The 17,162-nt window shown below is 42.7% G+C and overlaps 1 protein-coding gene across 3 annotated transcripts in view; it reads left to right on the forward strand.

Moving 5' to 3' along the window:
* LOC311040771 (guanine nucleotide exchange factor DBS-like) overlaps positions 1–17,162 on the forward strand; it is an 87,049-nt gene that overhangs the window by 36,291 nt on the left and 33,596 nt on the right. For all 3 annotated transcript variants that reach the window (XM_084051123.1, XM_084051125.1, XM_084051124.1), the window contains exons 2-4: positions 4,003–4,086; positions 6,651–6,765; positions 10,370–10,460. In XM_084051123.1, coding sequence (XP_083907249.1) covers positions 4,003–4,086; positions 6,651–6,765; positions 10,370–10,460 — 290 coding nt within the window. The remainder of the gene's footprint in view (positions 1–4,002; positions 4,087–6,650; positions 6,766–10,369; positions 10,461–17,162) is intronic.

Raw genomic sequence — 17,162 nt, forward strand, 5'->3', positions numbered from 1 at the left:
TGTGTGTGTGTGTGTGTGTGTGTGTGTGTGTGTGTGTGTGTGTGTGTGTGTGTGTGTGTGTGTGTGTGTGTGTGTGTGTGTGTGCGCGCGCGCGCGTGTATATATATATATATAGTTATAGTTCTCATTTGACATACAGTATACAATCATGCATACACACACAATTGTGCATGCATGCATGATACAGCATACATGCCAATGCCACACACATACACACGTGGATGTTTATGCACAAACACATTGTGAACCACAGCCAGGCCAACGCATTAAATATGTAGGAATGTGTGAAGGAATCATGTCCTCCATTCCAACAAGCCCCCCAAACATCTTTTCTGTTCTTTAACCTCTCCAAATACAGGGTTTATTTTCCTTCACAAGCACGCACACACGCGCGTGCACATACTTTAATTCAGTTTGCGACACTCGCTCAGACAAAGCTAGGATTGGATGTCCTCTGTCTATTGAGGAAGTGGGTTTCTTGCATTTACAACCATTGACAATATGTAGGATAAGAACGTTATGAAATCCAATTGATTGGATTTATATTAACTGGGAGTGAAGGCCTTATTCCCAAAACGAGTGAGTTTTGAGAATAGAATAGAAACATATATGTTTTGTTTCATAGAAGGTACTGTGGGGTGTGTGTCATTCATCCTCTCTCACCGCCAGTTAAGTCCCTGAATGAGGAATGGATGAATGGTTGTGGGGTGGGGGGGTCTGCAGTATTTGGGGGATGGGTACAAGGAGGAGGGGGACATTCTTTTTGTGCCCCCCCATAGGTTTTGAATCTGGGACTGGCCCAGTTTCTGTTGCGTTGGCACAGAGCTCAGTTGCAGGCTAGCCGCTGTAGTGAGATTTTCATTCATTTCATTGAGTCAAAGCAGTGTGTTTAAGAATGGAACCCTCACAGCCTCGGCACCCATTGAAAGGCTGCTTGACGCCTGAATGTCTGATGTATGTACCTCCCTATGGACATGGGTTCTCTTAGCCATATGAACCCTAGCATCCCAATTCTGGGCGTGTGGGTGATGTGTTGTGAGCTGGATCGGCTATGTACAGAGTACAGACCTCTGGGGGATTCCAGTCAATGAAGTACTGTATATAGTGTTTAAGTATTTAAAATGATCATACCACTGGTACTCATCATGGTATACGTTACATTGTCAACCACAAAGCATAGGGCTGTTTGTTTGATTTTTGGAATAATTATTACCAGATTTTGGTATGTTTTTAATTCATGCTTCCAGGTGATAATCCCACTTAAAAAATGTCTGCTTCTTGTCTGTCACTGTTATGTAGTCCTGGATGCCCAACTCTGCTTCACACTTCATCCCCATCTTCTTCATTTCTCACCAAAGAGGCAAAGCTAACCCCAGATTTGATTGCATTTTTAAAATGAGCCTCTTTGTCTTAGCGTTTGCATCACTGTGCTTTAGGTTGTTTTGGCGCTGTGTCCTCCAGAATCGTTCACTCGTCTCTGAGACAATGCAGCAGACCAGAAGCTAGCTTTTCAAAGAACCACACCCTCAGAAGTTTCAAATGGTGGTATTGGTGGCAGGAGTTGTAGACTCACACACAAGGCTGATGTCCAGAAACATCCTAAATAGATTGAATAGTATAGTATTAGAGTAAGTTTATAATGTTGCTGTCGCTGTCGGCATACCTTTTACTTATCTGCATAATTGTAAGGGGTGACAGTGATCTGACTGATATTTTGTTCTAAGTATTGACCAGTAGACTGTAAGTTGTAGTTAGTGACGACAAGGTTACAACTTCAGTAGGTCAAGAGTATTGGGTTCTAGTTTAGGGGTCACTTGGACACACACACACACACACACACACACACACACACACACACACACACACACACACACACACACACACACACACACACACACGTGCGCACACATAACACACATATACACACACACACACACACATATAGTATACACACACAGCACATGTCTGGATACGTTCCAAAACCTAACCCTGACACACTCTACTAACAGCTGGGCCTACACACACACACACGCACGCACGCACGCACGCACGCACGCACGCACGCACGCACGCACGCACGCACGCACGTACGCTCATACACGCACTTCAGACAGTGTGACACAATGCTGTATCTTTGTTTTCATACGCTACAGCAATGAGGGACACACACAATTAACTGTGCAATGTTAGAGACAGTATCCATAATCTATGACTATGTGCCAAGTTTATCCTTCTTTCCTGTTATTTCAGTCCTGTTTTCCTCTCTTAACATTTCTCCTTCTCTCCTCTTCTTTCCTTATGGTTTACCCTGTAATAGAGCCTAGTTAAAACGTTCCTCCCTGTCATTGGAGAAATTGCAGGTTGTCTTCAGATGTTTTGTAAAAGCTTGGGTCAGCCATACAATTGGCTAGCAAGCTGGAGTTCTCTAATATATGTGGTCTGGAGGAATTCAAAGAGCGTGTCCACAACGCCTACTGTACATCCATTTATTCATCCAGATCATTATCTGAAACTGACTATCTCTAAAATACACAGGATGTAATATATAAAATGTGCATTTGGAGAAGCGTCTTGCCCGCAACAATGTGAGGCGGGGTATTTTAATTGGTCCGTGTCTGTCAAAATAGCTGATTTCCAGATTTTCATGGAACTTGGTGGGAAACTAGAAGTGATCAGTTGGTGGTCAAGGGTCTAACTTTAACTTTTGGGATGAAAAGTTCAATTGGCGAAGAAGGTTTATTTGTATATAGCACAGGTCTCCAACAAGGCAACAATTCTAAATGCTTTACACAAAACATTAAGCATTGAAACATTAAAGGCACATACTAAAGGCCATTTGAATACAATAAAAACGTTCAAATAAAACAAAAAAATAAGAAGATAAAATTAACAAATGGCAGTGAAATGCAGCGGCAAACAGAAAAGTCCTTTTAAAAAGAACTGAGTTGGAACAGTTGTGTAGTTTTCTGGAAGGTTGTTCCAGATATGTGGTGCATGAACACTGAACGCTGCTCAAGGTCAACGATCAAGGTCAGAATGTAGAATCGATGTTTGGATTTTCATGAAACTTATTAATAATTAAGTCATGGCCACACTTGAGGTGTTCAGGCAATCCATGCCTATGCTTTTGATATCCACCTCTCGCCATTATTATTTTTTATGGCCGGTCGGGGGGTGTGTGTGTGTGTGTGTGTGTGTGTGTGTGTGTGTGTGTGTGTGTGTGTGTGTGTGTGTGTGTGTGTGTGTGTGTGTGTGTGTGTGTGTGTGTGTGTGTGTGTGTGTGTGTGTGTGTGTGTGTGTGTGTGTGAAAATAGTCGATCTACAAGTTCTGAGCTTGTAGATCGGCTACTTTCACTGTTTTATGTACGACAAAATACATGCTCTAAGGTTTTTTTCTTTAGCAAATCCAACCCTGTATATATCATAGTTGCTGTAACCTTGTCTGTCTGTCTGTCTGTCTGTCTGCATGTGCACATGAGGCCTATAATGTACAGTATGATGACTCATTGTTTAGCCAATGGTGTATGGTGGTGACATATGTAAGAGGACTGAAACTTTAATCCCGTAAATCTGTAGGATTCCTCAGACCCCCACCCCGCCCCACCCTCTCCTTTTCTGTCTCTTGCTATTCTGTGAAAGAGAACTGGTAAACGTAACTTTAGATTTTGACATTGTTTTATCCAAATATTCTTTGACAGCGGCACACACACACACCAGTCATAGAGCCAGTCTCTACCAGTATAACCAAATATCCTCACTCTCGCTCGCACGCACACACACACACACACACACACACACACACACACACACACACAGGTAAAATAGCACAGAGACACGATGCAAATTCATGAAGAACACACACACACACACACACACACAATGTGTGTTTTGAAGAAACTTTGATCCAGACTCACCAACCTCTCTCTCTCATGACATATAGTATGCGCCCAGAAAATATTGGATTGCCCGTATTTGAGCATCTCTCTCTCTCTCTCTCTCTAGATGACATTATGCAGCGGAGAAGCAGTCCACTGTTTGCAGCAGAAATCGGCTCCGAGCTTCAGAAACAGTTTGCCTTTCTGCCAGGTGTGTTTGATTTTTCGTAAAGGAATGCCCTACTTGATCATACTACAGCGTCACACAAAAGTTTCAGATTTACAAGCTCGAAGCGTGGCTCGAAGCGACACGTTTTGAATTTGAATCCTGCGAAGTAACAGTTTTGGAGACATGAGATTTCCACCCCGACAGAGACGAAATACCCCAACGGCACAAAGCAGCCGTACACAATTAGCCAATTGTAATAAAGTTCAAGATAGTAAAAGGCCTCAGCTTTACTTTGAATAAGCTATGAATTGGAATCATTTTGAAACATTTCCATATCATATCATATACTGTAAATTACCAAAGGCTCTCTCTCTGGCCTAATATCCCCAAAAGGTTTTTGTTTTGTTTGTTTGATACAGTAGATTCAATCTAATTAACCAATTTATACCATTTGACAGTTGAATTCAGGATTCAGAATTTGGTTAAATACAGCACAGTGTCCTGTACAGTAGTGATGAGCGGGCCGACCCGTAACCCGCGGGACCCGCGGGTCAACCCGCGGCGCGGGTGGGTCGAGTCAGGATTTCAGAGGCAATTATGCGGGCTGCGGGTGAGCGGGTCAGCCGCTCTCACACGCAAAAAAAAAAAAAAAATCACATGCTCTTGTTTTGTCTTTATTCCTAATAAGAATAAGAATAATAAGAATAAAACAGTTTGAATACACTTGGGGTGTATACTTGAAGATTATTTTCCTTCATGATTTTACCGATTTTTTTTTTACCGCGGGTCGCGGGGCGGGTTGAGCCATAGATTTATATATGGGTTCGCGGGGCGGGTTGAGGCGGGTTGGGTTCCGTGGCGGGGCGGGGCGGGTCATGAAAAAACCCGACCCGCACATCACTACTGTACAGTACTTACCCCCAGTCCTTCTAATACTTTTTTCCTGTTCTAATCGTTAGTTTTTATAGTCTCCCTTAATGTTTTGTAGTAAATTCATGAATATATTACTTTTTCCTGTCTATTTTCCACCACCAAAAATGTATCACTTAAGCCCTATTCAGAATCTGCAATCTACACACATATATACCATATATATCCGCCGATCACAGCAGTGCCCAGCGTCATACAAAAACGTGTCCGTTTCTTCCATTAGTGGGTCAGGTTGCTATTTAGATCACCCTGGTGCTTAATTATTCACAAGCCGTTTCCAAAGAGGCATTGTTGCATAGTAACCCAACTTGGAGCTCGCTCTAACTGTCTGTTTGTGTGTGATGTTTAGGTTTTGGGACCACTATGCTATCGTTTTGTTCTGAAAGAGGCTAGCCATCTATCAGTGGGTCTTTTTGTCCCAAAACGTCTGGTGTACAATGCCAGTAGGCTAATGTAGAACCCCACACATTTTTGTTCACATAATGTTATATACATAAATGTATTTAAATGTTCTTGCTTTTGCTAATAATTATAATAATAATTATAATGGAAGTCAATGGTTTGTCCAAAATTGGGCACAGATTATGTCATCGATGACATCATTGACTAGACTCTGAGTCTGTCACAGCCAAGCTGTCTTAAGAGAGAGAGTGAACATTTTGAGTCATACATCATAGATACGTCATAGACTGGCCACGTGAAGCCAGAGATCTACATGAAGCCACGGTGTTATTAGACCTTTTAGATATTTTTTGTTATATTTAAGTTGTCACGAGTTGCAGCTCATCTTCTGTTATTTCATGTTATTTGTATTACCTCAATCATGTAGTTGTGGTTGTGTCTGTTGTCCTACCTGCAGAGTGTTCTTGTGGAAAATATCTAGTAAATTTGATTATAAAGGGTTAGGGAAAATTAGGGAAAATACCTCACATTATTGCATGGTAATGTACCAAAAATGAGGTCGTAAACATGTTTGAGTTGGGCCCCTACAACATGAGTCACTGATCCAGGATGAAACTTAATTTACTCTCTTAAATACCCATGTAGAATTAGTTTAAAAGAAGTAATTGGATTCCATTTGACTTAGTAATCAGTCTAGTGATATATCAGTGTAAATAATGTTATATGTGCCATTTACAATTTAGCCTATTTAGCCAATTTAGCCTTTGCCTTAGTTCCAAAGTCCTATTTTTGACTGCTGGGTAAAACATATTACCATAGTTTTTTGTATTACTATACCCAATTCCCTGCCATTTTATGGTCAAGATTAATTGCATGGATGAATTGATCAAAATAATGAATAGATAGATTCATCAATTATGAAAATAGCCCATAGATAATTGTGGCCCTTAAAAAACTACAAAACCATGTATTAATAGAAAGTCTGTAGTTCCTTATTCTGCTGAACTCCAACAGACTGGACAAACCCATTGGCTCACATGGATTAATAAATAAAACTATTATAATATAAATAAATAAAGCTACTGTACGGCCCTAAAAATACAGGATGTAAGGATGTCAATCTACTCAAACAGAAGAAGAAAATAAACCCCACAAAAGCATGTACTGATATATAATGACATACAGAAGAGTCTGGTGTGTAAATGAAGGTAATGGCAGACACAAAGCATCTTTAACCCTTCCATGACCGTCAGTTATTTCCTCTGCGTTGGCAGGCGGCCGCGGGGAAAACGGACGACCCATCATCGTCTTCCCAGAATTCCCTGCATTTAGTGAGCTGGACGAGGAGGAGCTTCAGAGTGTACTCGGCTACCTGACCAGCATCCCCAGGTTGGACACACACGCATGCACACACGCACGCACGCACACCCTGAGTTCAGCCTGCTTCCATGGTGCTCTCTCTCGCTGAATTGTATGTCTCTGAATTTTATATTGCTGACATTTGGTTAATCTGCAACACACACAAACACGCACACACACACACACACACACACACACACACACACACACACACACACACACACACACACACACACACACACACACACACACACACACACACACACACACACACACACACAGGCGTGCCGCGTGCACATATAAAGGTTAATGAGCCTTAAATGTATGGCAGTGCCTGTGGAATGGATGGCCATAAAATTGTTGAATGGGTTCCATTCCATAGACAAAAAGGTAGACGCTGCGTCGGATTCTGGGGCGTACGTATCTGCATGCGCCATATTGGGAAGGGAGAGGCAGCTTGGAACTGTGCAGAACTCCACTGGAAGAAGAGACCTGGTTAGTTTGTGTGCAGCTTTGGATGAGATTGGTTCAGAACGAAGATGTGTTTGTGCTCAGGGAGCACATTGAGGATTTACCCCAATTTGGTATCGACAGCTGTCATTTTATGTTATTGTCATTAGTTTTGTCTCAATTTTACAAATTGAGGCTTCACCACATCGGCAAACTATACATTACAGAGTGGCAACAGAGACCGCCTGATTCAATGGACATAAATACATTAGAAGGTTCGGCTCCCCCTTCCCAATATGGAGGCCGCAGAGATAGGTCGCCTCAATGAACTGCAGTGGCAAAGACGTATCTACTTCTATATCTATGTCTCTCTCTCTCTCTCTCTCTCTCTCTCTCTCTGTCTGTCTGTCTGTCTGTCTGTCTGTCTGTCTGTCTGTCTGTCTGTCTGTCTGTCTGTCTGTCTGTCTGTCTGTCTGTGTGTCTGTCTGTCTGTTAAGAAGAGTTTTGTGAATGAGGCCCTCTCTGTCTCCTCTGATCTCTAAGGTTTCCCTCGCTCTTAAGTTTATATATGTATGTATATTAGTATTTGTGTGTATTGTAGTTTATTGTAGAGAGAGAGGGGACACACAATGCAAACACAAAACTTGTAATGTAACACCATCTGCAGCCAGTAGATGTCAGCACAATGCTAGCATTCAGACTGAAGTCCTGGGTGGCCTCATATGTCATGAGTTACAACAGCAGGTACACTGAGATATCAAAACGGAAAGAGAGACACACCCACAGAGCGAGAGGGAGGAAGCTTATTTTAATCAGCTGTTTATTCATTTTCATTCTCTTCACTCTCCTTGTTTCTATAAAGATATTTAATGTTTTAATGTTGATGTAAAGAGCTTTGTGCCAATAAAGCATTTTCAATTCAGAGAGGTAGCATGAAAGGATAATAAGGTCATGAGAGAAGATGCATGCAGAGAAAACAGACTGAAGAGAAATGGATTTAAAGAAAGACAATGCCTTTGTCTCTTTCTCCGTCTGTTCTCTTTCCTTTTTGTCATAATTTTATTTCTCTTGAGTCATCAGAATGTTGATAGCAGATCCTGTGTTCATCTATCTGTCCTCATTCTACACCTACACTCTTTATTTTCTTAACTATCTGTTATCATTTTTGCCTCCACTGTTTCATCTCTCTTATCTCGCCTCTTATCTGTCTCCTCTTCCGTCTTCTCTCTTATTATTATTATTATTTCTCCCTCTACGCCTCCTCATTTTCTCTTTCCCTCTCACATCCTTTCACCTTTTCTTGCCTTTACTGCTGACGCACACACACTATGAAAAGGAGCGAGGGAGAAAAGGGGAGGGGGGTGGTATGGTACTAGGTAGGGGGGGCTTGTGTTCTTATGTCCCGCCCCCAGCTCCACACCAGCCATTCACACCCCGCCTGGGCCCGAGCAGCCATTCAGCACCACTCTGAGCGGCGATTGGCTGGCGGAGAACGGTGAACGGTGGGCTTAATTTTAATTGGCCGAGGACTCAAAGCGGGTAGAGGAGGGAGGGAGAGGGAGAGAGCGAGAGAGAGATGCTGTAGAAGGATGCAAAGAGGCTCCATCTCTCCATCTAGGTGCAACGATCACATTTTATATCACAAATCACAGCAAGGGAATGAAGGAACCATGACAGCATTGGAATAAGGAAGAATTGGAGGAAATTGAACGATTTCCAGACGGTGACAATGGAATATTAATGGCATTTTCCTGGATTATTGAAGACTTGGGGGGGAATGCCATTTGGGAATTCAGTCGGCTAGGCTGCCGTGTTAGGAATATTATTCCAGCCGCAGGAATGAATTGATGATTAGCTGCCGCGGCCTTCACTTGGTAGGACACAGCGTGTGTGTGTGTGTGTGTGTGTGTGTGTGTGTGTGTGTGTGTGTGTGTGTGTGTGTGTGTGTGTGTGTGTGTGTGTGTGTGTGTGTGTGTGTGTGTGTGTGTGTGTGTGTGTGTGTGTGTGTGTGTGTGTGTGTGTGTGTGTGTGTGTGTGTGTGTGTGTGTGTGTGTGTGTGTGTTGTCTATTGGCTAATATTGTTATCCAGATGGACCACCTCAGCAGTATTTGTATGTTGGCTTGTCAGTGTGTGTGTTTGTGCATGCATGTGTTGCAAATCTGGCACCATAACAGTCAAGGCGTGTTGTGTGTGTTAGTATGCATTTGCTTACTGATAATAATTAGACACAATTTGATTGTTGGGGGGAAAACGTAGTACACACACGCACGCGCGCGCGTGCACACACACACACACACACACACACATAGGCTTGCACACATATAAAGGTTAATGAGCCTTATATGGATGGCAGTGCCTGTGGAATGGATGGCCATAAAATTGTTGAAGGGTTCCATACTCTCTCTCGCTCGCACGCACGCACGCACACGCACGCACGCACGCGCACACACTGTTGCTATGGTAATCAGAGGCCATGCTCATATTCATAACGTAGACAAACTGTTAAGCAATTTTGATCTCTCACTCTCTCTCACACACACACACACACACACACACACACACACACACACACTCTTTTTTTTTACTACACAGTAAAATCATCAGTGGTAATTTGTCTATTTGTAACTCTGAGAGGGTACAAATGCAACAGGTCCATTTGGTTACATTTATACCCTCCCAGAGTTAAATTAACACTAAGGATTTAGCTGTGTTTGCTGTAAGCATCCAAACCAAGTCCTGGTGCTTGGGAACCTCCCTGAATACAGCTGGTTTTCTATCCTACCAGGGAGTTAATTGCTTTCACAAATTAGACCTGGGACAACAGGGGAATACAATTAACTACCTGGTAGGATGGAAAACCAGCAGTAGCAGAGAGGAACTACATTGTACCACTGTTCTAGCTATTGTAATGACTTTAGGCCTAGCGCGCGCCGCACACACACGCATGCGCGCACACACACACACACACACACACACACACACACACACACACACACACACACACACACACACACACACACACACACACACACACACACACACACACACACACACAGTTGCTATGATGATCGAGATGGTCTCTTGGAATCATGACATCTGATGGATGGATGAACTGATAACACATACTGTACTGACACACACAGGCGGCTTCCATGGTGATCATTGTGTTTTTCCTCTCTGCAGTGTTGCATCGTCAGGAGTGGGTTTCATCTTGGTTGTTGACAGACGTCAGGACAGATGGGCTGCTGTGAAAGCTACCCTGCTCCGCATCGCTGTAAGTAGTACTCTTGCTGTGTGTGTGTGTGTGTGTGTGTGTGCGCAGCTCAGAATAGATGGGTAGAAGAGACATGAATGTTGTTTATATAGCATGTTGTTTAGACAGATGCAGTAGGTTCATTGTTTACTTGGTGTCCTTGTTTCTTTGAGGCAGTACATTGTTCTCTCTGTACTCTGCTTATGTGACTGTTTGCTTTGTTGTTTATTGACTAGAGTTCATGCTTGCTCTGCTGCGTTCTCACACTTGTAAGTCACTCTGTGTAAGAGTGTCTGTTAAATGCTTACATTTTAAATGTACACATAGATGGAGAAACGTGTGTGTGTGTGTGTGTGTGTGTGTGTGTGTGTGTGTGTGTGTGTGAGTGTGCGAGCGCAAAACCGCGCTCATTGATAAGTGTGTGTACCTGTGCATAATTACATTTTTTCATAATTGCTAAAAACATTTGAATGGATCACTAATGGATTATTCTGTCACTTTCACGAGTTGCATTCATAGTGAGACTCAGTCAAAAAATAGCAGTATTTATGTTTGAGTGGGCAGTGGTGCCACACACTGGTGGGAACTGTGTGTGTCTGTGTGTGTTGGAACAGATTCCACTGATTGCGTGCTGGCTTTCTCTGGTTGTGTGTTGTGGTGTTTTCCCATCAAACCAGTGTGTTTGTGTGAGAGTGTGGGCTGTTAGCCTAGTAGCCTAGTTATTGAGCAACGCCACGACTTCACTGCTTCAGCTCAGATGACAAACGGATTGTTTGCACTTGGTTAAAAAGCGGATGAGGGAAGTAGGGAAAAACGATAAGGCATGAATGGAATGCGAGGGAAGGAAGACAGGATTGAAGGAATGAGATGAAGGGATCTACCTCAGACAGGATAGAACAGAGAGAAAGAGAAAATAAAAGACGTGAGAAGTGAGTGATTCAGTATTTACACATTGTGTAACCCCAACATTGGTACAGCTAGGCCTGTGTCTATGTACAGCACATATAGTAAAACCCTCAGTGCTGATTTTACTTAGAGGCTAGTGTAAAAATGGACCCAAATGGACCCTTCCAGGATTTTACTGTGGGATACAGTATGTGAACTAATTGGTCCAGATACCAGGGTGCAATATGTTTCATAAGCCTGATTTATACTTATTTGCATGCTGATGTTGCACACGGAAAATAGCCTATCTACAAGCTCACAACGCATCACAGTGCGACACGTTGTGAGCTTGTAGATTGCCTGTTTTTGGTGCGTGACGCAATGCACTTCCAATTATTTCAGGCATTAGCTGCATTTGCTCATGGGAGTACTCAAGTGGAGACATTCAGCTGCAGAATTTTAATATCCGGGTTCCTGGTGTCTGGGGAAAACATGTCAATTCACGTCATTAGTAGACTATTAGGCAGGCAATCTTACTAACAGTTATAGCTGTTAACCCTCCGTTCCCCATAGCTTTCTAATTATGTGAAAGAGTTTTTTGACTGACGAAACAGAAACAGTGCATCTAACATTACCTGCCAAACATGTTAGCACAGAGTTCCGATTATTATGAATCTAGTGTCTCATTACATGGATACTTCTGGGACGTCGATCCCTGACACTCTGGTACTCACCCCATCTACGCTCAGACTGTGCAGAATCCATACCTGCCAACACTCCAGATTCCTGCGGGAGTCAGCATATTTTTAAGCCTTTCTCCTGCTGTATGTCTGATTGGTCATTTCTCCTGTTAATCTCCCGACTTCATGCACAATACATGCGCAAACAACCCCTCAGGTTGATGCTGAAAAGTGAAAATGCATGAAACAGTTCCCAAGAAGAAATACACTTCAAAAGTTCAGTCCACTTCCTGCTAGACCTTCATCTTTCTAACTCCTAATATATCCATATTCTAAACATTAGCCATACACCTATTCTAGATGCTGTAGCTGACTACCTCAGTGTCAACTTGGATTATTTGTCCACTATTTATATGCTGCGAAATGTGTAAATGTCTCTCCTGCTATAGCTTATTTCACAGAATTTCCCCCCTTGCACATTCGATTGAAGTGCAATCTACAGTAATGGTACGCGTGAGTCCTGTCTAAGTTCTTTGTCAGCAGTTCTTTATGGGATCGTTTAAGTTTGGTTGTTGCTGCAGAAGCAAATTCATCACATAAACCTCATAATGAAGTGTTTGTGGCTCTGATTGATGTGATGGAGTCAGTGAATTGGCTCCTATCACGTTTCGTACATTACTTTGGTCCGTTTGCACGGAGAGGAAGAAAATGACACAGTCATAAGAAATAATTCCCCAAGGTGCTTAGGAGAAACATGTATAAGGTGTGTTGTCTGACTGTCTCTTTTCCGTCCACTGGAAATTATTTAGCTAAATTAAGCTTGATAGCGTGCTATAGTGAAGGCTATTCAGTGGTATAAAACCCACAGTAATGAACAGAACTCTCACTTAAATTAGCCAGACCTATCAAAATAAGCCAGGATTTTCCTTTATCTGCCTTGATGGAATACCCACCTGCTCAGAGACGTGGTTAACCAGGTCTGAGACGTGGGGCTTTGTCAGGCTCTGCTGGCAGGATCCTCTCCTTGTTGTGCAACGTTTAACCTTTTAATATATGCAGATGTATGCTAATCTATGCTAATTGGACACGGATAAACATCAGGCGTAGGGGTTTTTGTATGGGATTCCCAAGAAATTTGTCCTGACCGTGACAGTAGCTCATATTGGGGATGGTCTGCTTCAATGATTGGCTACATCACTTTAACATTCACACTAGGGGCGCGTGCGCGCGCACACACACACACACACACACACACACACACACACACACACACACACACACACACACACACACACAGACACACACAGACACACACACACACACACACACACACACACACACACACACACACACACACACACACAGGCAGTGAAATAATAAATTGAACAATCGTTTAATTAAGAGCATATGCTGAATCAAATTTTAGTTATAAAATAATCAGTGTAATTCTAATATATGCAACTGTATATATGTATATGTGTATATGTGTGTGTGTGTGTTCTTTTATTCATTAATCTGTTGTACTGTACAGTATACTCTATCAACGCACCTTTTTTTTATTCAGGTGTGCAAAATACTTTGATTACCTGTAATATGTGCTACCAAAATGTGAATACTTCATTACAGTCATTGTTCCATATTATAGAATGAATTGTTTGATTTTCGAGTTCTGTTTTATGCAGTGCTCATTCATTTTGTGCTTTATAACCGTATTTCATCATTTTACGGTGATCAAAGTTAATTGCATATATATTTGGAAAAACAATCAACAGATTAATTAGGCCCGAACCTCTAGTAATATAATCGTGCATAACTTGCCCACCTCCCCCACCACACCCCAACCAGTCATAATGGGCTGTTCCTGTTCTTTTGTGTTGTTCCCGACCAGTTGGTGTCCTTGAAGTGCAGGTTGATGATTTGTTGATCTGGAGAGAGAACCGAGTCATTAAAATGGTTGCAATCTTTCTTTTATACCAGATGGTTTTCCTTTTGTTGTTAAAGGTCATATTTTCTATTTGGGTGGTTTGATCAATGTGAAGGTGTGAGAGAGGGGAATGAGAAAATGAGAGAGAGTGACACAGAAGAGAGAGATCCCTTCCTTCTTCTTTCTCCTCTCTCCCCTGTATAAATGACTAAAACGACTCTAATAAAAATGTATGTATATTTATAAACCAGTGCATTGTTGCAGGTGTGTGTTGTGTGTCGCATGCATGTGTGAACCAGTGTAAATTGTGTTCTGGGATACCCATGGTTAAATCAGGCAGCATCATTAGTCTTTCCTCCAGGCATAGGGAGCAGGTGGTGAGAAAAGAATGAGTGTGTTCGTGTGCGTGTGTGCGTGCGCACGCACGTGCTCTTCCCCTTCAGTCCCAGTTTATCTCCCCAGTGTCCTGGGGGCGTGTGCTGGCTGGGTCCACCAGCACCATGTGCTGTGTCCCTGCTGATGAATGAAGGTCACTCATCTTCCCGTACAACGCTCCTCTCGTCATGGTCACTCAAGGTCATTGGATAGCATTTCCAATGATAATCTCTTTTTTCTCTCAAAACAGAGTGCCGTTTTACATTTGTATAGTGTGTGCCATACTGTGCCACATACTCCATTATACTGCAAATTCCTAATTCCAGGTTTTATGTTTTAGTTTTTTCCCCCTAGCAGTGCTGCTTGGGGGACATTTTGTGTTATGCCCCTAAGTTTGTGTTTTGGGCCCCGTTTTGTTGCACAGTGCAAGGTTGCACTGCTGCATATTTGTGAAGCTGAATGAGTGGAGAGCTGAACAGACAGTCTGGTCCTCCTCTGTTTGTATTCCACCTGGATCAAGACGGGGCAGTGTGACATCTATGCTGCTTGCAGTGCAGTGTGATGTCACATGGAGCAGGATGGAGGCCTGTGCTACATGCAATGCAGTGTGGCTTGACGTGGATCAGTGCTGCATGCAGTGTAAAAATTAGATGTGGATCAGTGCTGCATGCAATGTAGTGATATGTGGATCAGTGCTGCATGCAGTGTGACGTGGATCAGTGATGCATGCAGTGCAGCGAGATGTGGATCAGTGCTGCATGCAGTTCTGTAAGGACAACTCATGAATGGATAAAGGACAACTCATGAATGGATCACATATTTCTATTGAATATAAAATGAGCAATATATTTCTTTTGGTTTGGCGATGAATTGGATCTGCTTTTAGGTACTCTGAGAAAGCACATTACATTTCCCTACGAATAGGGACTCCACCATTTAAAAGCAGCAGCAGCAAGCATCAGCAGCACAGCATTAGGCAGCACCTACTTCCCCATTTACAGTAAATAGAGACACATGGCCGACTACAAATTCACGCCCACTATTGAGACAGCGCAGCCACTCGAGTTACGGGTGAACGATGTACTGCAGCTGTCAATGCAATCCATATGAGAGGATATGAGAGTTAGTCTACTTTTGAAATAATCCTACATGAACTGGACACGATATAGATTTGAATAAAAATATGTTTCTAAATGTATGGAGTGTCTTTGTCAACATATCTTCTTGTTTGATGGTTTGATAGTTGATGTGTTTCACATTTAATTTGCCACTTGAATGGGTTACCCATAATATTAGCACAGCAGAGGGGAGACGGCAGACAAGTAGTCGCATTTCAGTGACATCACTGTCTTTACGAGCGCCGAGCACCGGCTTTGAAGTCTCATCAACCAGTGAAATTATTTTACGATGCCTCTCATATGGATTGCATTGACAGCTGCAGTACGTCGTTCTCCCGTACCTCGAGTGACTGCGCTGTCTTAAAAGTGGGTGTGAATTTGTAGGCGGCCGTGTGTCTCTATAGGGTGCTCTATTATGAAGTGAGTATGTGATTGGTTGAGAATAGAAGCTTGGAGCTGAGACGGACTATTGGTCGGCCAGTAGCAACTGCACTGAGTTCCCTGACAGAACTTGCTCTGCACATGTTTGTTCCAAGTGGGACGCTCATTGCAGACTTGCAGTGATATGTGGATCAGTGCTGCATGCAGTGCAGTGTGATGTGGATCAGTGCTTCATACAGTGATATGTGGATCAGTGCTGCATGCAGTGCAGCGTGATGTGGATCATCAGTGCTGCGTGCAGTGATATGTGTGGATCAGTGCTGTGTGCAGTAATATGTGGATCAGTGCTCCATGCAGTGCAGTGATATGTGGATCAGTGCAGTGCAGTGAGTGCAGTGATATGTGGATCAGTGGTGACGTGGATGACACAGCAGCTCTGGTGCAATGTTTCAGACTGTTACAGTAAAACCGCTTGTTAAAGTAGGTTTTTTCCTTATCACCCATATGTATAGCTACCAATGCAGGGCGAAACATCACATCAGTATGTATACAAAGTACCAGTAACTTTCAAAGGCGACAAAGAAAAACCAGACTCAGGACACAGGCAGCCATGGATGTAATGAAAGTATATTATTCAGAGAGAGAGAGTAATGGAAGGTTACAGTATCAGCAGGTTCACGCATCATCGGTCGTCGCCTCTCTGCGCCGTTAAACAGAGAAAGCCCTGGACTTTAACAGCGTCCAGTAACATAAACATATGACATCATTGAAGATACATCAAGCGTCCAACCGTCAGAGGGGTTATCCTGCTATTGGTGGATAGTGATGATTACGTCGTCGTCAGATGAGGATGATGATGGTAGATGATGAAGATGATGAAGATGGTGTGACAGTTTATCTTTGAACAAACAGCGTCCACATGTCTCGAATAACACGTTGACCTCGGGTCTGACCTGTCACTGGTCAGTGATGACTTCAGTGGCGCTGAAGGAATTGTTAGCAGAGAAGAACATCGAGATACAGTGTTCTCAAAACAACTGATAGCCACAGAACGCCTGTAGCTAGTTTGACCTTGCATAGACAGAGACAGGAGAAATAGGGTACATGACTGAATTTAGGCCAATATGACAGCATTATATTAATTTGACATTTAAAGCAGTTTTAGGGCACTAGACAAATTATGATCAATCAAAATAACTCCATCAAGCCTACATCTTATCATGATTTGGATAGGGTCAAAGGGCAAGCTGATCAGGTCTTGTACCTTGTGACATTATTCAAACCAAATCAGACACAGACAGGCAAACTTAACATTGTGACAGAGATTTCAATGACTTAAGGGCAAAAATAAATGGTTAGT

This window comes from Gymnoscopelus microlampas (assembly GCF_963454915.1).
Source record: "Gymnoscopelus microlampas genome assembly, chromosome: 24".
In the NCBI taxonomy this organism is placed as follows: domain Eukaryota; kingdom Metazoa; phylum Chordata; class Actinopteri; order Myctophiformes; family Myctophidae; genus Gymnoscopelus; species Gymnoscopelus microlampas.